The 22,017-nt window shown below is 36.6% G+C and overlaps 1 protein-coding gene, 1 long non-coding RNA gene, 1 other non-coding gene and 1 pseudogene across 3 annotated transcripts; all 4 read left to right on the top strand.

The window, feature by feature from the left end:
- Nucleotides 1–272: 272 nt before the first annotated feature.
- On the top strand, nucleotides 273–1,372 carry LOC147925659 (uncharacterized). Its single transcript, XR_015584526.1, has 2 exons — nucleotides 273–478; nucleotides 1,099–1,372. It is a non-coding gene; the product is annotated as an uncharacterized LOC147925659 (long non-coding RNA).
- A 7,190-nt stretch (nucleotides 1,373–8,562) lies between these two features.
- Nucleotides 8,563–8,669, top strand: LOC147925658 (small nucleolar RNA R71). The gene has a single exon (XR_015585510.1). It is a non-coding gene; the product is annotated as a small nucleolar RNA R71 (small nucleolar RNA).
- Nucleotides 8,670–15,194: 6,525 nt separating this feature from the next.
- Nucleotides 15,195–18,283, top strand: LOC104753647 (NAI2-like protein; annotated as a pseudogene).
- A 2,527-nt stretch (nucleotides 18,284–20,810) lies between these two features.
- LOC147925657 (uncharacterized) lies at nucleotides 20,811–21,323 on the top strand. The gene has a single exon (XM_087492709.1). It carries the CDS (start codon nucleotides 20,811–20,813, stop codon nucleotides 21,321–21,323), a length of 513 nt encoding a protein of 170 aa, XP_087348835.1.
- The last annotated feature ends 694 nt before the right edge of the window (nucleotides 21,324–22,017 follow it).

Genomic DNA, 22,017 nt, shown 5'->3' with positions numbered 1-22,017 from the left:
TCTCTCTTTCTAAAAAGTAATTATGATGCGATTTCGATCCGACGACAAATGTGTCACCGGAGAATGGATTTCATGCGATCAAAATGATTTTATAAATTTATCTAAGTGTTGCTATCATCTTTGCAACAAATTCCTCACTGGATGGAGAAGTCAAAGCCTTGCTATCATCTCTGCAATAAATCCAGATGGGCTTTCTAATAGAAACCACTCAGAAATTCAGTGGACCAACTCTATATATATGTATATGATATTGCGTCCAATTAAATTTTGACAAAGAGTCCAGTTAAGTTTGTTGGTTGGCTTGTGATTGGCTGAGAAAAATGGATAAAACGAATTTTTTTTTAGTTTCTTTCTTTGAAAATCTTGATTCTCTCTCTCTCTTTTCCTTGCCGATGACGGCAAAATCTCTCCGACAAGTCTCGTTACTCATCAGTCTCTTTGTTAACAAGCTGAACGGATCTAGCGTCTCTCGTCTTCGGTTTGGTTTTTCTCATACTTTATTGGTTTAATCGCTTTGAATTCGTATTTCTTCTTGCTGATGATAAAGCTATAATCCACATGTGAAATCGAGATGTGTAATAGTAGAATCCGTTGTTGTTAGTTGTTTCTCTTGCGTAATGAAAATATTGGTAATTGATTATTGCTTATGGGAATGGGAACATCGTTGTTGTTTTTATTTCAAGGATTATGTATGTTCTAGATACACTATCGTTAAACCCTTTGGCTTATGCAATTGCATGATCTATGTGTGGAATTGAGATGATAGGTCAGTGTTGTTTTGTTCCTAGATGATTGTTGGGCCGAAATTGCTCGTGAAAGAAAGGTATTAAACAAATGTATATATTTCCTTGTTTCACTTCTTGTTCTGCAGTTTTTCTAGATGTTATATATGAATTTTGATCTAATATTTGCTTTCATTTTTTGTTTGAATAAGGTAATTCATTGAACCTATGAATCTTGTTTGATTTAGATTAGGTGAAAATATTGAATACTTGGTAGTTGTGAATGAATGAATCAGTTTTTGCTGAAGATTATAGTTGTGATAAGCTTTCTTCAACTGATCTTTGAGTTAGTTGCTTTGGTTTTGTTACTTCAAAGGTTCATGCAACGACCGGGATCATTCAATACAACAGTATGAACACGATACCAAGGCAAACCCATGGAAATACGTATATCACCAATGATGTAAGTTTCAACTCAAGACACCAACTCTCTGCCTTGAATCTTAAAGCGTGAATCGGTTTTGTGTTATGTATTTTTCTTTATCAATGTTATGTTATGTTCTTTGATTTGTTTCTGTTATGTTATGTTCTTTAATGAAAGCGTGGATCGGTTTGTGTTATGTTATGTTTCAATTTTCTAAGTTTTCTCATCAATTTTGATCAGTTCTACTGTTTTTATTGAGATTTAATGGAGAAAAGTTACAAATGTAAGAACAAGTGCAAGTTACAATTGAGACCAATTTCAGAAATGAATTCACAACCGCAACATTTGAGCATCTCTCTCCTTGTCCTGTTTTTCAATGCATATCATGCTTCTTTAAGAAATCGTTTTAGATAACGTCATATATTTTTTTTGCTCAGATGATCTAAAGAAGAAGAAGAAGAAGAAGATATTGATACTAGGATTTTTGTGTCTCCTAGTAGGTTCAATTAACCTTATGTGTTGTAGTACTTAAGGAGCCAATCCAAATGGGATGTTGCTAGCAATCAAGATGCAATCAAGCAATCACAAGTCAAGCCAATTCAAAGAGTGGTTTTATCTCTAACAATCCTAGAATGATCAGAATGCAAAACGGAAATGAGTTACAGAACTAGAAACAAAAATGTATGACAAGAAGCGAACAAGAATCAGTGAAACCAAAAACGAATCTAAGCATGAACTAGATGACAAGAACCGAATCAGTCTTAGAAATGTAATATCAATCAAAAAGATAAAGGTCCTAAGGATGGAGTAATTGATGTCGGTGGAGTAACCTAGTCTACATAGTGTTTAACATGCCAAAAACAAACTATCCCTAAACAATGAACATCACAACTTAGCTAATTCAATCTCTTGACAGAAGCTACTCAGACTCAACCACTTCTAAACCTAGCTCTCGCTAGAGAAACATGATCAAGCAGGCATGACAAACAAGTTCATTCATGTCAAAAAACATCCTAGACAACTAATCTCGTAGGCTAGGAATGTAAGTCTCTGGCACTAGTTGATCAGACATTTCATCAAACACATTTTGGGTGCGGAAATGTCTAAGACCTAATTCCAATTGATCAGAGAGAAACTAGTGTTTCAAACTCTAGTCCAGAAGGGAAACATACGAATCTAAGCTTAAACACCCTACATACTGAGATCCTCCACCTAATCTATCCCATCCTCAAGAACTGTCACACTATTCAGATCCATAAATCATCATCAAGGATACAAACTTGGAAAACATTGAATTAAGCATAGTAAGATATATAAAAATGAGATGAACAACTTTGTAGAAGAAATCAAATGCAAAAACTCAATGAATTAAAAAAATATCTAGATACAAATTCTCAAAACGTTTTAGGTAACTAGATAAACCTTAAGGAAAAACAAAAACAAAAAAAATAAAAGATGTCTCCGGCCAACACTTCACAAAATTTATTTATAGTACAAACATGTGAATCCCTAAAACTTAAAACGACAAGGTAAAGAGTCGGTTTGGGAATCTCATAAAGCGTGTGAGATGGAGCGTCTTCCTGACATGTGCGAACGAGTCCGTGTGCGTCCAGTGGCTCGATCCAGATGGCTTGAGTGAGGTCGAGTGATGTGTGGTGAGGCTGGCTCGAGCGAGGTCGAGTGATGGCTTGATGGTCGGCTCGAACGGTGACTTGAAGGTTGGCTCAACCGGTGGCTTGAAGGGTGGAGTAGAGGGGTGTTGGCTCGACCCAGAGTGGTGTTGGCTCGACCCAGAGTGGTGTTGGCTCGACCCAGAGTGGTGTTGGCTCGACCCATAGTGGTGTTGGTTCGAGCTGGGTGTATATGCATCCACTAAAACGATGATAACTCTTGAACCACACCTCCTATTAGCTTGAAATAAACGGCATTGGAAAGATGACTTAAGTCCCTACAACTGTGATAAAGACATCGAAAGCTGAATCCCAAGGCAAAATCTTCACTCGACTCGATCAAAGAGGTGGAAGAAGTCGGATAACTGGCGTGGTTGGTCGAGTGGAATGACATCCATTCCATGCATGATAGATCGAGTGGGATGCTGGTGTTTCTTCCTGGGAGTGCGTCCAAGTCGCATGTCAGTTGAGTCGCATTGCTTCTCTCCCGGGAGCGTCGGTCGAGTCGCATGTCTCAGCCTCCATTCGGTTCCAACAGTTTGGACATATCCTAAACACATGAAATACTCCAAAATGGATAATGTATGCAAAGATGATGCAAGAACTACCTAAACATGCAAAGTGTATAGAAGAGACTAGAAAATGACGCAAAACAATGAATTATCCTAGCTAAATGCATGACAAATACATGCTAAGGAGAGACAAAATATAGACATATTAACTCCCCCAAACTTATTTTTTGTTTGCCCTCAAGCAAACGATCAAGAACAAAGTATGGACGAGAGGTGTGAAGATGGGTCTCAAAACCTAGAACATGCTGAATAGAGTAGTTAGAATCAATGTCCTTGTTTTTAGTTCTATGATTCATAGTGAAAGAACTTTATTTTAAAACTTTATTGAAACGATTCTGATCTTTAATCAACACATACAATCCTATCAATTATTCCTTTTAACATTCATTAACAGAGAACCGTGAATCAAGGTATGCAATGGCATTGAACTCATTTGGCTAGGGTGAAAGGTTTGAGACGAAGATGGTCTCCTTCTCAAGTGGTTTTATCAATACAGAATAAGGTTCTCTCATGAAAAGGAGTTAAGCTTAAGAGAAGGCTAAATGTTGAAACCAACTAATACATACAAAAGCAGCGCCCTGTCTACCCAAAGGTCCCCAAGGAAACTTAGTCCTAACATTCTTACCTAGAAGTTGGTCCTATCTCTACCCTTCATCAGAAACATCATCTCAAACTCATACTCTTACTCTTTTCACTTAGTCATAGGAGGAGTTCACTTCTTATCATTCTAGCGGATTTGTAAATCTTTATTAACATTGTGGTTTTTTTTCTTTTCTTCTAAGGATTCTAGACATCTTAAGCATTTTTACTTTCTTTTCTTTGTCTAATCTTTTTATTTTATGCCCAAAACCAATAATTCTTTTTACTTTGCTCAACCCAAATCCTTTACTAGACTTGTAAACTTTTGAAAACACATTCCTCTCCTAAAGACTTTCTACCCTTTACTTTCTTTTTTACTTCTTCACTTTTCTGCACAAATCCATACCCAATACCCAAAATCGAGTTCTCACCTAGTCCTACTAGTCCGGATAACGCAAACTAGAACTACACAGGATCCTACTCTTGTCGGTTAACAAGCTCAACTCGGAAAAGACCTGACACTCAAGAATACAATTGGCTTGAAAGAACGGTTGGTTAAGGGTGCGGGAAAATGTTCCAAAGATGGGAATCAGCTACTTGGATTGACAAGGGTGGTAAAAATGTGAATAACAATTCAAGTATGTATATGGTATCCATGAATTCGACTTCAATGCAGAACAAGATAATTGCAAGTCAGGATAAGGTTTAGATAGATAGGTAATAATATCAATTCAAAACATGCTTCAATCAAGACTATAGTGCAATTTTGAGATTTCAAAACCTGGTTCAGTCTTACATTTCAAGTTCAATCAACAAGCATCAAAGAACTAATAACGAGGATCTTAACCCTATCCTATTGAATTTAGCATGCTACCAAGATTACAATCATCATCAATCCCTATATGCTAAATGCAAAAACCCTATATGAATAACACTAGACTCAATCCTACTATGAAAATGCAACTAAATGAACACTGTATTTTTGTGGAAATTTTCGAATTTTTATTTTTTCAATTTTTTATGGCTTTTCTACGCAAATAGATGGGTGCAAACATGATATGATGCAAAAATTTAAAATAAGAATCACAAAACACAACATCAGATACATCATCTCAAACCATTCCCTAAACTTAAATTACACAGTCTCGTGTGTAAAAAAAATTTGGAGGAGGATTTAAGAGTCACAACAAAAACATTGCATGAATGAAATGGTATGTACAAAGAGAAGGTATGATTACCTCAGTAGTAGCAGAAGGAGTCGGTGCTCGCCCAAGGAGGAGCGTGATATTGACTTTGTCCTTCACCTTGTCCGGCTCCGCAGGAGTGACCTCAGCTGCGTGGTCGACTTGCTGCTCAACCGCTTGCGTGTTCTGATACATGTTTGGTTGCTTGTCGCACTGCATGTCGTCGACTCTAGACTTAACATGGTCTGATACTAGCACAACCACCTCGGTAGTGTGATAATCACCTTGTTGTTCGACCTGCCACTCAACCCCGTGCATGTCCAGATAATCACCCTAAGCTTCATCTCGCTGCTCAACCTCGACTTCAACCTCGTGATCATCTCAAGCTGCAGAACGACACGCTGACCGACGACTTAAGGAGGCTCTGGAACCACGCGAACCTTGTCTCTTTCTCTCCCCCGACTCATGAGATGAATGACGCGAAGGAGCGGGTGAAGGTTGTTGCCCCGTGGCACATATGAAGATTGACGTATTGGGGAGGGAACCGGAGAGAGTGTTCTTTGACGAGTTGGCTCGAGCATCGCGGAGACGCGTCCCGACATTGGCTCGATTGGTGAGTTCGACAGTGGCTCGATTTGTGAGTTCGGACAGTTGCCGATTGGTGAGTTCGGCAGTGGCTCGATTGGTGAGTTCGTACAGTGGCTCGATTGGTGAGTTCGGATAGTGTTGGCAAGAACGGCGAGAGTTGTAGTGACTTGAGTGAAGCTGGTAACAACGAGAGAGATTCGATCGAGTCATGCAGGTGTTGGCTCAATTTGCAAGGTCGAGTGAGACGCGTCTCGAGTGAGGAGTAACGACGGGAGCTCGAGTGGAGTTTGCAAGACTATGACGTTGGTCGAGTCGGACCAAGTCGACTCGAGGGAGATGGGTCCGATAGTCGAGTGATCCTGTACTGGCTCGAGTGGGTGAGTGGAGTAGACGCGGCTCGAGGGGGATGTGAGATCGAGTCAATGAGTGATGCATTCACTTTTCCTTTTCTGTTGTCCATACTCCCTTCTGCAGATTCCTGAACACTAGAAAACTAAAAACGAAAATTAAAAACACAAAGATCCTAAAGAATATTTACAGTGATACCTTTGGGACTTCCTCCCAAGTGAGCTTGTTTAAAGTCTTTGAGCTTGACTTTGCATACTTCTTATGCTTTTGGAGGGTCATAGAGAGGCATTGGAGACCCCTCTAGAATGTTTGGTCTAGCCAGATACTCTTTAACATTCTGCCCAGATTCAATAATCTTCTCTTCTTCATTATCCCCAACTTCTGTCTTGCTTTTTTTGGAGAAATTTTTTTAACTTTACTCTAAAGCTGCAAGATTTGCCCTCTCATCTCGTCCAACATGGTTGTTAACTACATCACTGTATCCCTTAAAATCTTGGTTGTTTGGAGTTCAGACAAACTGTCAAGCGCGGGAGGACTTGTCTCTTGCGGTTGGTTATCAGGAAGCATGTCTCAAAGCTTAGGGAGGGTAACGATTGCACTCGAGTTGGAGAATGGTCGAGTGACACTTTGAGTTTTCTCTTTGGTTACCAAAACCTCTATTTATGCCTCATTCACACCCTCAAAGATGTCAAACCCAGCTTTCTGATCTTTCTTTTCAATCACGAAAGTATCTCCATCAATAGTTGGTTTCTTCTTAGAATCCTTGATATCAAACTTCATCTTGAAGTTTTTACCCAGATTGAGATCAATCATCCCCTTGTTGACATCAATGACTGCTCCAGCTGTAGCAAAGAAAGGTCTTCCCAGGATTAGTGGATCTTTAGGCTCTTCATCCATTCCCAGCACCACAAAGTCAGTAGGAATCTCAGCTTGTCCAATTTTGATGGGCAGGTTCTCTAGTAGACCATGAGGCAATCTAGTACTCCTATCAGTCAATATTAAGCGGAGGTTGCATGACTTGTATTTGTTGAATCCTAGCCTTTGAGCTACAGAGAGTTGCATAAGGCTTACTGAAGCACCAAGGTCACATAGGCACTTTTTGAAGTCCAATGGACCTAGAGAACAAGGCAAGTTGAAAGAACCAGGGTCCTCTAGCTTCATTGGGATAATCATCTTCTGAATAACAGCCTTGCATTTATGAATAACCCCACCTATGACATGCACTCCCCTCTCATCTTCCAGAGCCTTAGCTTGAGCTCTTTTAGCTATCTCCTCTTTCTCTTTGGTCCTTTCTGTTACCAAATCAGTTAAATACTTTTGATATTATGGCAAAAGTGCAAATGCATCAAGCAAAGGCATCCTAAGTTCAATCTCCTTGACTTGTTTTTCAAACAGAGCTTTATACTTCTCACTAAGCTGCTTCTTAAACCTCACTGGAAATGGTAGAGGTGGCTTGTATGGTGGAGGAATGAATCTCACAAGTTTATCCTTGGGAGCAGCGAGTTCTTTAGTAGCTTCAGGATCAGTTTGCTTGGCTGACTTAATTGGATCCTTGACCACCTCGACAGGATCCTTTATCGGAACTTCAACTTGAAGAAAATCCTCCCCATATAAACTCTCATTGTCCTCATTGAGCCGTACATCTATAGCTTGAGTGGTGATGGCATGGATAGTAGCATAGTCCTTGGGGTTTTGAACTGCTTTTCCAGGTAGTTGGCCAGTTGTTGGGTTAGAAGTAGAAACAATCTTGCCTTCCATATACTTCATCTTGGAGTTAAGTGCTTCAAACTTGACTTTCAGATCATTGTAAGAACATTTCATCCGCTGATTGAGTTCAGCAAACTTCTTAGCAGTATCCAGAGAACCACTAGCTTGACCTTGAAGAAGTTGTTGCATCATGTGCTTCATTTCTTGATCTGGAGCTTGAGTAGGTTGAACTTTTTGAGGTGAAACTCCTGGTGGTGGTCCGGAAGTAGCGTGATAACCTTGCTGGAACTGTTGTTTAGGCACGAATCCTTGAGTGTAAGGTGCAAAAGGTTTTTGTTGGCCTTGTTGTTGCTGCTGAGGAGGGTACACTTGATCTTGTGGATTTGCAACATTGGTGCTCCGGGAAGACAAATTGGGGTTCGTCTTGTAGGGGTTGTAACCCTTGTTGTATCCACCTTGATTTTGGACGTAGCTGATTTCTTCAGACTGCTCAACCTCCCCTTCCTGAACGTGAAAAGGGTCTTCCTCAGAGACGAAGTGGACGATTTGCTGCTGACTGAGCTAGAGGAGGTTAAGCTTGTCATTGACATTCTTAAGGTCTCTCTTTTACTTCTCCTCAGAACCAAACTTTCCTCTAAATGTGCGGTCATAATCCTCGTTATAATTGCCATCAGACAGGGCGAGGTTTTCAACGAGTTTCGATCCTTCATCGACGTCCTTGTTCAGGAAGTTGCAATGTAGAGAGTGCTCAGCAATGACTCGTTGCTGAATCCGTGATGTGGACACTGGCTCTGGTAACCCTTGAAACGCTCCCAGGCTTCACAGAATGATTCTGAGTTCCTCTGAGCAAAGCCAGAGATGTCATTCCTGAGATGTGTTGTTCTGGCGTTGGAGAAGAACTTGGCCACGAAGGCTTTCTTGCAGTCGTCCCAAGTGGTGATTGATCCTTTGGGAATGTTTTTCTCCCATGGATGAGCTCTGTCTCCCAGGGAGAATGGGAAGAGTCGCAACTTGTAACCATCCTCACTCAGTCTGTTGATCTTGGTGAGACTGCACAAGCGGTCAAACTCGTCTAAGTGGTCGAGTGGATCCTCCATAGGGAACCTCTGAAACTTGTTCCCTTGGATCACGGAAATCAGACCACTTTTGATTTCAAAGTTGTTATTCTGCACAACAGGAAAGATTCCAGCACGCTGACTATGAGTGTTTGGTGCATCTCCAGCACCAATGTGTCGCAGTCTTGGATTGGGTCCGTTAGGTTGTTCCATAGTGACTGGTGCGGGATGATCAATAAAAGTACAAGCTTGTCGTGGTCTTTGCAACCGATTAATGTCGTCAATAGCAGGAAGGAGATTCTGATTTCCTCTTGATCTGGTGTGCATGCAAGGTTGCAATCAACAAGTTCCTCAGATGCAAAACAAACAAGCAGACAACTAAAACAAGTCAGTACTCAGAATGACAAGTATAACAGAACTTAATCTTGCAAAACTTAAATCTTAAATGTAGTAAAACGAATCCCAAATGGCAACGGCGCCAAATTTATACTAGGATTTTGTGTCTCCTAGTAGGTTCAATTAACCTTCTGTGTTGTAGTACTTACGGTGTCAATCCAAATGGGATGTTGCTAGCAATCAAGATGCAATCAAACAATCACAAGTCAAGCCAATTCAAAGAGTGGTTTTATCTCTAACAATCCTAGAATGATCAGAATGCAAAACGGAAATGAGTTACAGAACTAGAAACAAAAATGTATGATAAGAAGCGAACAAGAATAAGTGAAACCAAAAACGATTCTAAGCATGAACTAGATGACAAGAAACAAAGCAGTCTTAGAAACATAATATCAACCAAAACGATAAAAGTCCTAAGGATGGGAGTAACTGATGTCGGTGGAGTATCCTAGTCTACAGAGTGTTTAACATGCCACAAGCAAACTATCCCTAAACAATGAACATCACAACTTAGCTAATCCAATCTCTTGACAGAAGATACTAAGACTCAACCACTTCCAAACCTAGCTCTCGCTAGAGAAACATGATCAAGCAGGCATGACAAACAAGTTCACTCATGTCAAAAAATATCGTAGAAAACTAATGATGTGTCTATATTTTATAGGTTTTAACCATAGTTTTTAGATTTGTTTTGAGTCTTTTATTGAGTCAAAGTGTGCTTTTAGAGTTTTTTTGGTCTTTTATGAGTTTGTACAGGTTCAAGGTTGCTTTTGAAGGAAACTGAGTGTTTTGGGGATGAAAACAAGCATCTGGAGCCATTTTGGTGAAGACTGATCGGAGTAGCAAGCAGATGGAGCAAACACGGAAAAAGCATCCTGGATCGGCTGATCTACATTTGGATCGGCTAGTCCCGAACCCGAAGCAACTTTTCCTTTTTCGTTTTAAACCGACTTTTAGGGTTTTATTTTAGTATTTAAGCAAGAGGCACGACCTGTAAAAAGAAAAACTTTTATTCTACGCAGCTTTTGAGTTTTGTAAACTTTGGGAGAAGATCTCTAATCCTTCTTGACACCTTGGAGAAGATTTCTAAACCCTTTTAGTTCTTTTGCAATTCAATTATGTCTTCTTCATCTTTGATTTGATGTTTCTGTTTCTTTATGGCTGAGTAGTTTCTCTATTGGTTTTCGGGTTTCAAAGGGGTTTATGATTCTCTAATGATGGTGTTTTAGATTAGGGATTGAATTATTTTGTTCTTCATCTATTGTTGTTCTTAAAGCCTAAACTAGATTAGCTACCTAGTTTATGATCATAGGTTAAATTCATCGGGGCACCGAAAGTGTTGTTGAGTTGCTAGAAAAGAACATAGGTGAGCAAGGTGGACCTTAGCCAACGTAAGTTGAAGTTGAGGCATCTTGTGAACTAATCAAACCTGAACCTATTAATGCTTGCTTGATTTGCTGGATTCAAACGGAAGTTTAGGATTTAGTAAATTCATTGCTTAGATAGTTATCGCTGTGGAAGTAGGATAGCTTTACAAACGTGATTTGAGTTCAATAATTGTGTTTAATGCATCCCTATCTAATCATCTAATTTCGTGATCATAATCCCTAATGATTTCCTGCACCCAATGCTTTTATTTATTGATTTTAAACACTCTTTTATTTACTGCTTTGTTAGTGACTTTCAAACACAAAATTCTTTTGTCTTAGCTATATTTGATCTTGATAATTTCGTAGTGCAATTGCTTGGTCTCTGTGGATTCGATCGTGAAATGTTAGAACGATACCACTAGATCGTGGTGGAGTACACATTGGGTTTTAATTGATCTGTTGATCAACTAATCTCTTAGGCAAGGAATGTAAGTCTCTGACACTAGTTGGTCAGACATTTCATCAAACACCTTTTGGGTGAGGAAATGTCTAAGACCTAATTCCAATTGATCAGAGAGAAACTAGTGTTTCAAAATCTAGTCCGGAAGGGAATCATACGAATCTAAGCTTAAACACCTTACATACTGAGATCCTCCACCTAATCTATCTCATCCTCAAGAACTGTCACACTATTCAGATCCAGAAATCATCATAAAGGATACAAACTCGGAAAACATGGAATTAAGCATAGCAAGATAGATAAAAATGAGATGAAAAACTTTGTAGAAGAAATCAAATGCAAAAACTCAATGAATTAAAAAATATCTGGATACAAATTCTCAAAACGTTTTAGGTAGCTAGATAAACCTTGAAAAACAAAAACGAAAAAAATAAAAGATGTCTCCGGCCAAGACTTAATAAAATGTATTTATAGTAAAAACATGTGAATCCCTAAAACTTAAACGACAAGGTAAAGAGTCAGTTTGTGAATCTCCTGTAGCGTGTGAGATGGAGCGTCTTCCTGACATGTGCGAACGAGTCGGTGTGCGTCCAGTGGCTCGATCCAGATGGCTCGAGTGAGGTCGAGTGATGCGCGGTGAGGCTGGCTTGAGCGAGGTCGAGTGATGGCTCGATGGTCGGCTCAAACGGTGACTTGAAGGTTGGCTCGACCGGTGGCTTGAAGGGTGGAGTGGAGGGGTGTTGGCTCGACCCAGAGTGGTGTTAGCTCGACCCATAGTGGTGTTGGCTCGAGTAGGGTGTATACGCATCTTCTAAAACGATGTTAACTCTTTAACCATACCTCTGATTAGCTTGAAATAAACGGCATTGGAAAGATGACTCAAGTCCCTACAACGTTGATGAATACGTCGAAAGCTGAATCTCAAGGCAAAATCTTCACTCGACTCGATCAAAGAGGTGGAAAAAGTCGGATGACTGGCTTGGTTGGTCGAGTGGAATGACATCCATTCCATGCATGATGGATCGAGTGGGATGCTGGTGTTTCTTCCTGGGAGCACGTCCAAGTCGCATGTCGGTTGAGTCGCATTGCTTCTCTCCCGGGAGCGTCGGTTGAGTCGCATGTCTCAGCCTCCATTCGGTTCCAACAATTTGGACATCTCCTAAACACCTGAAATACTCCAAAATGCACAATGTATGCAAAGATGATGCAAGAACTACCTAAACATGCAAATTGTATAGAAGAGACTAGAAAATGACGCAAAACATTGAGGTATCCTAACTAAATGCATGACGAATACATGCAAAGGAGAGACAAAATATAGACATGTCAGATATCAAATGTTAACCTTTCTCTGAAATCAAAATTGGTTGTAGATTTGGCTTTGTTTCCAACAAATCCACCTTTCCTTAGAATTAACTTTGAATTTATGTATATGGGTTGATAGATAGAGCTTGAATCACACGATAATCCACCAGTTTGTCTGCTTGTGTAACGCCCCGACCGCCAGCTCTTAATGGGTCCCATGTCCATTTCGAGTCCATAGACCCACCTTCTTAAATGGGCTTCACGTCCTATCACTAGGCTCGTGAGCCCATCTATATATGACGGTCGGTTTGCTACGTCTGGGAGGCTTCAAAGAATGTGGGCCCATAAACTGGGAGTAGACATGGTATCAGAGCCGAACACCCTAACCCAGACGAGTGTGAAGTCAAGTAGACTCACACCATCGGGGGCAACGATCGTGGAGTGCAACGAGGACGTTGCGATCTGATGGTGGAGGTGAATTGTAACACCTCGGTATGCGGAGAGATTTAAAAGAATTGATTTGGTCACCTATGTCACCAAATTGCACTTATCTTTTTGGTCAAGGGTCCTGAGAGAACTCCAGAGTTAAGCGTGTTTGAGCCTAAGTAGTTTCAGGATGGGTGACCTTCCAAGAAATGATTGTCGGAACAGTGCGAATGAAGACAAAACACAGGGAAAAATTATGTGGTGATTTGTAAGGATGGTAACAAGTTTTTAAAGCTTCCGAGACGTAGCAAACCGATCATTGGATATGGATAGGTCCATTCACCTAGTGAAAAAACTTGAGATCCATTAAAAAGATAGGTCCATTAACTGGGACCTTAGAGTTGTGAGGTTGAGGATTTGACTTTCTAAATTATATTTTTACCATTTTTTAATTTTGTTATACGGTATTTTGTACTTCGTAACCTATTTAAAGATATTTACCCGCAAAAAAAATATCCTATAAAACTTGCAAGGGTATATAGTATGTATGTATCTGTCTCACTTGAGTTCACAGGAAATGTAGACATTTTACTAAAATATATTCTACCTCAAAAATTCTAGTTTACATTTTTACTGTTTTAAGTTATTTTAAAAAAATATCTAATTTCAGTTTTTAATGGTTTATTTTAAAATTTAATTATATGAGTTTGAGTTTTAAGTGGTGTATTTTTTAACGTATGGAATTGTGTTACTTTTAGGTAACTTTATATTTTAGAGTAAAATTTGATTATAGATGGTTGGTCCTGGACATCTTTAATATGTATATTGTTATGGTTATTCTTTTCAGAAACTTTCTATCTTTCATTGCATTCTAGAATAAAAAAACAAAAAAAAAAAAAAATTACAATTCATAACCAAACCAAATCACATATATCGATTTAGTTTTGTTCAATAACTTCTATCTAACTTTAAACCATTTTTGTTCTTCGCTGTCCGTTTGATAGTCTATTTCCAACCTAATATCTGATAACAATGTTCTTTTTAGGGCAAATAAAAACACTATTTATTATTTACAACCTAATTAGTTTTTTTTTTCCGGGTCTACCATCATTATATCTTCTTATTGGTTGAATTTCCGGAAAGCTAGGCAAAACACTTCCAAATCAAAGTCATTAGTTTATAGTCAGTCAATTGCAGTCTTATATATAAGACCCTATGTCGAGATAGTCATTTTAATATGTATCTTTTACCATCTAGTATTCATGTCCATGTGAAAGAACTTATAAACTAGGGTTATATACCTTATTATTAGTTTCACATGCTGAGACCAAGTGGTGGGGGAGTGGAGCCTTAATTTCAAGTATTAATAGCTGGTCCGCTTTTCCTGCGGGTCTTATTTAAAACCAATTGGTAAAAGATGTTTAGAAATATAAATTAATTCAAATTTTTGGTTAATGAAAAATACATATTTAGACGAATTATCAGTTTTTCCAGCTTTTTAAAATTTGAAATGTGAACATTTTTCTGAAACAAGAAAGATACCACATAAAAGTTTCGAAATACTTCTTTATCTATATGTGGAGGAGCTGGATGATCTTTCCAATTCTTTTTTATTTGCAAAATCTCGGAAATTTGAAATAATGTGGCTATCTTTTTTGGAAATCATAACATAAAATTTGGTATGTTAGTCTGATTTTTTAGATTATTACTTTTTAGAAATATAAATTAACATAAGATCATAACATAAATTTCAGCTTATAATTTTAAAGTTTTCTTATACATGTTAAGAAAAAAAAAAATCAAATTTTTACCATTCATCATGAATGCATTGCATCATGTTTCTATTAGCTAATTAATGCATTCAAGTAATAGAGATGAAACTTGAAATTTCATCTAAGATATGCATTGAAATATAAAACTACACTTATTTGGAAACAAAACTTAAGTTATATGAACATAGGGAGCTCCGATTCTTGTATATGCAAATTATATATTTTTGATGCAAATTTATAATTTTCACAATTCTAACACACACACAAAAAATATATATAAATATTTTAGAATTCAGTCGAGTTTGTTTACACAAGAATTTCTGACTTATCGACTCACACGCAAAATTTTGATTTCGTGAAGAAAAGGGTAATAATGCTACAAACTCCCGTAATAAACCACTTGGAGATTTATCTACATATTTAGTTACATCATTATTTAGAAAACATAAAATAAGTTCAACTATATAGTTTTTCGTTTTTAAAGAAAAAAACGCGTCGAATTTAGTCTGCATCATGCATGTGATCTATATAAAGCACATCAAGTTCTGCTTCAAACATCAAACAAGTTCAATTTCAAAATATCAAGGCAGTGTGTTTAATTTGGTTCATTGTAATAATGACAATCTCTGCCATGAGAAATAAATGTGTGGTTTTGGGTTTAGCAATGTGTCTCGTTCTCTCAAGCTTCCATGAGGTTTCTTGCCAGGTACGTAAACCACGATTAAAATTTCCTTTTGCTTTACTACGATATCGAGAATTTACTTTGCATGCAATTTTGATTATCATTGATCAGGTTCTCGGAAGCAGTAGTGAAGACTCGCTTGACGAGCTAAGACTTCCAAGTAAAAAACATTTGTTAGAAGAACTTAAGATTTGCTTTCTTAATATCTATGAATAGCCAATATTGAATTATGGGTTCCGTTTTTTTCTTGATTGCAGCTAACATCAACGATTTCTTCGACGAAGAAAGGAGTCCATGTAATTTATAAAGCTTTTCTTGTTTTTTCCAATTGTGTTGGCTCCTCTTTTTCTAAGACTATTAATCTCTTGGCAGCTATATCAACTAGTGAGAGTAGTGAAAGCGAGAACACTAACGAGGAAGAATCAGCAGAGGAGGAGACATCATCTTTTGGCCTTAACAGGTTAACGCAGGTTAAGTCAATTATAAATGTGTGATTTGGCTTAGAATTATCTTTGTATATACCTAAAAATAAAATAATGTACTTTCTCTAATTTCTGGTTTGTGCACTTTGGATCTATAGTCCGAAGCTGTTAGTGGTCTTGATGAAGCGGGTCAGAGTTCGAGTAGGAAGAACTCAATGGACCGTATAGTCCGAGGTATAATGTCAATAAGGGTTAAAGCTATCTTTCCCGATTATATATGCAGTCCAGCCAAATTAAAAGTTTCCGGAAATGAGTGATACATTAAAGTTTTGGTTCGTAGATTTTAAAGAAACAGTTGGATCTGATGGTGTCAAAATTGGAGAATCTGAGGACGTTAATGAAATTGGTACAAAAAAAAAAATCTTCCTCTTCTAAATTGTTTCTCCTATGCAAGGTTGGTTTTGGTGATTAAGACATTTTTTTCTGTTGTCCATTTGGTTCAGGTGTTACGAAATGGAAACTGGTTGAGGACCTTGAACGCAGGGCGGAAGGTAGGAAAAAACAAAAACCTTGAACCATTCTTGGTGAATGAAGAAGTGATATTTAAAATATTAATATCTGATAGTTTAGTCTATTACGTACATTAACCATTCCCTATTCTACTTCGGTTCTAGCAACAAAATATACTGAAGAAGCAAAAATTACAAAGAAAAAGTCTAAGCTGGAAACACAAACAGGTGATTACGATTTCGAAGGTACACTTACGCTGAGATGTTTATATGATAATTCGTTTATGAGTTCCATATCATTAACTGAATGAGAGGGAATTATAGAAGTACTTATACATCCGGTCATATACACCGAGCTCATAAGCAACATACTAGCTAGTTTGTAGGGATTAAATTACTCTCTTTTGTGATCTAGAGGGTTTGATTTACTTGCTTGAGGGTTGAGGCTTATTGTTCATTTCTTACTTTCAGAGAATGAAAGTGCAGATGATGAAAGTGATAAACACAAAATATATTATGGAAACATGAGTGAAAGGGGAAAAGAATGTAAGAAACATTTTTCTCCATGTCACATACATATCTCTCTTACAAAAATATAATTATATGATGCACTAGTTATCTTATTTATGTGTCTATATTATCGACAGCTAATAAAAACGCAAAGTTCACAAGTAACTCCCAAAAGGTTAAAAGCGAAGGTATATATATACATAATCTTTCATAATCTCAAGGAAAATTTTAAAAGTCATATTATCGCAGTGTATATAAAAATTGAGTATTTGTTTTCAGCCACCTCAAGTCGTCAACAACAGTATGAGTCGAGCAAAATAAATGGTGGCTCAAGCTCAAGGATTGTTGGATCTCTAGGACTTGGACATTCAGGTTTGTCTCTCAATTCAGATTCATTTTGGACACCATAGTCCATGTACAATACATAATTCACATCAAGTTGTCAGCAAACAAAGGTTGTATATGTATTTTTCTGTATCTATTGACTAGCTAATAATAGACTATATATATGAAAACTTACTCTACAAATTTTTAAGTACATATAAAATAAAAATATATACACATCTTACTTGTGAAAATATAAGCAAATGTTGACTTTTTAAATAGCAAAATATAAACATATGTTTTATTCGATTTTACAGCAGGTTCGTGGCGATGTATCAACCCAGACAAAAATGGTGTTAAGGAAGACGAAGATGATTCCATCATTATACCAATGTATGAAATAGATGAGATTATCAAGGAAGAATCCATTTCTCAGGTTTCTTCTTAGACTTCTACAATTTCTTTTTTTTTTTCATTTAATTCAAACTTTAAAGCTTGTTTTTTAGCTTAATGTACGTAACATCTCCATCAATCTTGATTGACTTTGGTACGTACGTAGGACTCCTCGTCAAGGACATCTAGTCTCATAGCATCACTGACCGAGATTGTGGAAAAACATTAGAATGAAGAGTTTTCATCAAGGGTGGGCATAGGAAAGAAAAGAGGAAAAACTAAAGAAATGGTTAGATTAGAAACCATGGAGAAGCTAAAGGTTTCCTTGAAAAAGTTTCGTTCTTTAACCGTCCAACAACTGGTGAATCGTGCGGATTTCGAGAACATACTGGCCTCCGCTGCGCGTTACGAGGAAGTGAGCTTGGCTAAAGTAAGCCACATCTCGAAGCTGTCAATGTACAAAAGTATGATAATGGATATAAAGACGGCCTCAATGAGAGTTCAACATGCAGAGTCCCGTATTGAGTTGCAAGAAAAAGACTACATGGATAAGCAGAAACTTGTGGACGCTGAGTTTGCGTCAGTCAAGGCTTTGGCTAAGAGGGGAGACATGTTGTACGTCAAAATATTCGCGATCAAGAAACTGGTGGCGAAGCTTGAGGCGGAGAAGCTAGAGGTTGATAGGAACTTCGAGAAGACTGTTGGAAATCTATCCCGAGTTATAGAGGAGGCTTCTCAGGCTGAAGAGCACTATCATCTTGCTGTGCGTAAGTGGAAGGAGGAGAAAGCTTCAATCGAGTATTCTTATGAGGCCGTCGAGAAGGCGGATTTCATCTGGGTCCAGTTTCTAAACACTCTCACATAGTACAAATCTCTTGTTTTTTTTTCTCATTTAATTTACAAAATATCTACCCAGTTTACGTTTTATTCCATGTAAGAGTTTTTCTCGTTTTGTCACACGTCAATGTCAGTAGCCTTTTGCGTTTTTTTTACGACCCAATCTTCAAATTTGATGGGTTTAATAAACATCATCTTTTTTTTACGACCCAATCTGAATGGGTATTCATTTTTCTTTATCGGATAAATATCGTCTTTCCATTAAAGAAAGAACAAAAAAAGACTAGCACATCGATTCTTGGTGCGTATGTGGAATAGAAACTCATGTTGTATTGCCATGCAAAATGCATGTTGTTGGAATTTTTCCTATAGCTTAACAATTGTTTTTAGTGTTTGTAAATACTATGTAAGAACTCTTCGAATCACTTGTGCTTTACAGTTTAAGTGTCTTTTAATCGAAGGATTCAGCAAAGTCTCAATTAATTCTCAAATACTATAATAAATCGTATAAAGTCATTCTGCAGATATATTAATCAGTCATTTTTTATGTCCACTTGATAATAAGTTAGTTTTCATCCGTATACAAAAATTAACTTTTGACTTAGCCAACTGTCTTAATTATTTATATTTCAAAGTCACATACTCTACAATTTAGTTAGTTCAGTCAAAGTCTAATTCATACTCAATGGTAGTCTAGTGATAAAGATCATGTTAATCATTTAATATTATTATTGCAGAGATTTCTGCTAAACATACATATAAGAATGAGAATCGAGCGGAGATTGTAATGTATTAATATCCTCTGTATATTAAAAGAAAAACCATATCGAGAAAAAGCTGATGTGTCGTCAGAGAACTTTGTACCTAATTTATTGTTCACTCTTAGTATTCCATAAAATTACATAAAACTGTCACTGCCATATATATATATATATATATATCTTCAGAAATATAAATAATGTTACTTTTCTAATAATTTTATAAAGCGATGAAAGAATTGAAGATCATTTGAAATTGGCTCAATGTTTATACTTTTACTAAAAACAATAACTATATTTGCCCAAAAAACATATAATCACCAATTAAAATGACATGAATATATAATTTAATTTAGATAACTATGTAGTTAAACATTATATATAAATATGTAGTTATAGTGTTTTTACAGAAATCTTAAAATTTAGAAAATCCAGTCCAAAAAAAATGAAAACAAGTAATAATATTATACCAATAGCTGAGATATAGGGATCTAATGACCAATTAAATTTTATAAAATCCAGTGATATAATACCATAACTAAAACCAATTACATAAGGGATCTAATCTATTATATTAAAGCAGAAGTCAAAACGTCCCACATTCAATCTCAGGCACGGATTACCGTTTTGCCATTAATGAAAAGTGCCCTTGACATTGAAATACTTTGCCCCTAGACGTAAATTTACCTATTTTCGCATTAAAAATAAATCAAAAAAATCGACAGCTTAAATCTAATTGCAAAAAAAGATATTTACAAAAAGAGAATTTGCTACATATATCCCTATAATTTTTGGAAAACACCCTTTTTACAATTATGGTTCAGTTTTCTTAATGGGCTTATTAAATTAATGGGCTTCTGCAGCAAAAAAAAAACCCGACGACCATACACCTCCTTACTGTAAATTAATGGGCTAATTAAATTAATGGGCTTTTGCAGCAAAAAAAAACCCGACGACCATACACCTCCTTATTTTAAACCCTAAAAAATATACATTTTCTTACTGTAAACCCTAGAAATAAAAAGGTCCTTTACAACTATAAATATAATGCTATTGTTTGCTTTCACCATAACTCAACAATGAAAAGAAAAAAAGAAAACTCTCCTCCCTTGAATTTATAGTTTTATAAACTTCAAAACTGCTTCTATCATGTTCTCGAAATTGTATTTGTATACCGATTGTGTGTTTTTTTATGATTAAACTACTGATCCTATTTATTTTCTTTTTCGTATAGTGGTTTCTTGGAAAGCAAGATCCACTAATCATAAAGCTTAGGTTGTTGTTGGTTCACCTTACAAAAAAGGTATAATATTGTGCTTTTTTGGTTTAGGTTTTACGTTTAATTCTTTAATCATACTCTCAAAATTTATATTTGTTTTCCTATTCTCTATTTTATTATGAGCCAATTAATCGACTTATAGTTTAATAAATTTCAAAAATTCTACTATCATGTTCTCGAATTTATATTTGTATATCGATTGTGCTGATTTTTATGATTCATCGACTGATCCTATTTATTTTCCTGTTCGTATAGTGGTTTCTTGGAAAGCAAGATCCACTAATCATAAAGCTTTGGTTGTTGTTGGTTCACCTTACAAAAAGGTATAATATTGTGTTTTTTTTGTTGAGGTTTCACGTTTAAATCTTTAATCATGTTCTCAAAATTTATATTTTTTTTTTGCAAACGAAATCCAGTATAAACAGATTCTCATTTTGATTTTATTATATCCAGGGGAAGAGAGGCAATATTTGAGTTCATATAGTGTTGAGACTTTCGATACAAGTTCTTACGATGATATGATCTACACTAAGGAATTTTTAAACAGTATTCAAGTTTCTGGATTACCTAACCATGTTCTGACATTGAGAAAGGGAGCACCTATCATGTTGCTTAGGAATATTGATCCTAAGGGAGGTTTATGCAATGGAACGAGATTGATTGTTACTCAAATGGCTAATCATGTTATCGAAGCAAGGATTGTAACAGGTGAAAAAAATGTCATTGATAGAGTTCTTATTCTTAAGATGTTTGTTTCTCCACCGGATGCAAAGTTTCCCTTACGTAGGAGGCGTTGTCAGTTTCCTGTTGCTCTTGCATTTGCGATTACTATTAACAAAAGCCAGGGTCAGACGTTAGAACATGTTGGATTCTTTCTACCTAAGCCTGTATTTACACATGGACAGCTTTACGTTGCATCCTCTAGAGTGACAAGCAGAAAAAGACTAAAGGTTTTGATTACAGATGAAGAATGGAAATGCCAAAACAAAACCCTTAATGTGGTTTTCAAAGAAGTCTTTGAAAATATATGATTTTATTTTAAGCATTTCATATCTACTATAACGTTTCGTTTTATACATTTGTTATTCGATTTTCATGGTTCCTTTTACATTTAATATTCGAATTTCAGGGTTTATTTTCCTTTATAAAAATAAGAAAGTGAAAACATCTTCAATATGTTAACACAATTTTAATACTTGAACATGCAAAAGTGACAACACTTTTCTTAAGACAGTATTTATTTATATAATAGATTATAAATTTTAATAATCGCAAAAAGGTGAGCCACTTAAACGATTAAGGCGAAACGTTAAGACGTGACACTTTGTATTCTCTCGAAGCCAAAAAATCCCCCTTTCGTTTTCGATTACAGAGAAGAATCAAGGAAAACCCTAATTTGTGAAATTATGAGAATCGATTATATTGCTGATCTTCTTCCCGGAAGAACTAATTGGTATATCCAAGCGAAGGTCTTACATTCTTGGAGTGTCAGAGAGTTCTTTACAAAAAGAGTTCTGCTTATTGTGGATGTAAAGGTTAGAGTTTCTATATGGATGATTTTTTACTTAATTTCCAAGTTCTAACAGTTATTGTAGTTAACACTTCTTACACAATTGTTGTTAAACTGTGAAGGGTGACACAATTGAAGCATCTTTTTTACCCAATACACTCGCTAAAATCCGAAAATATATCGACAATGGTGAGTGGTACGAAATTAGAGATTTC

The sequence above is a fragment of the Camelina sativa genome, chromosome 16, assembly GCF_030686135.1.
Source record: "Camelina sativa cultivar CO46 ecotype springtype chromosome 16, ASM3068613v1".
Classification (NCBI taxonomy): Eukaryota; Viridiplantae; Streptophyta; class Magnoliopsida; order Brassicales; family Brassicaceae; genus Camelina; species Camelina sativa.
This window is presented reverse-complemented; position numbering and strand designations above follow the sequence as displayed.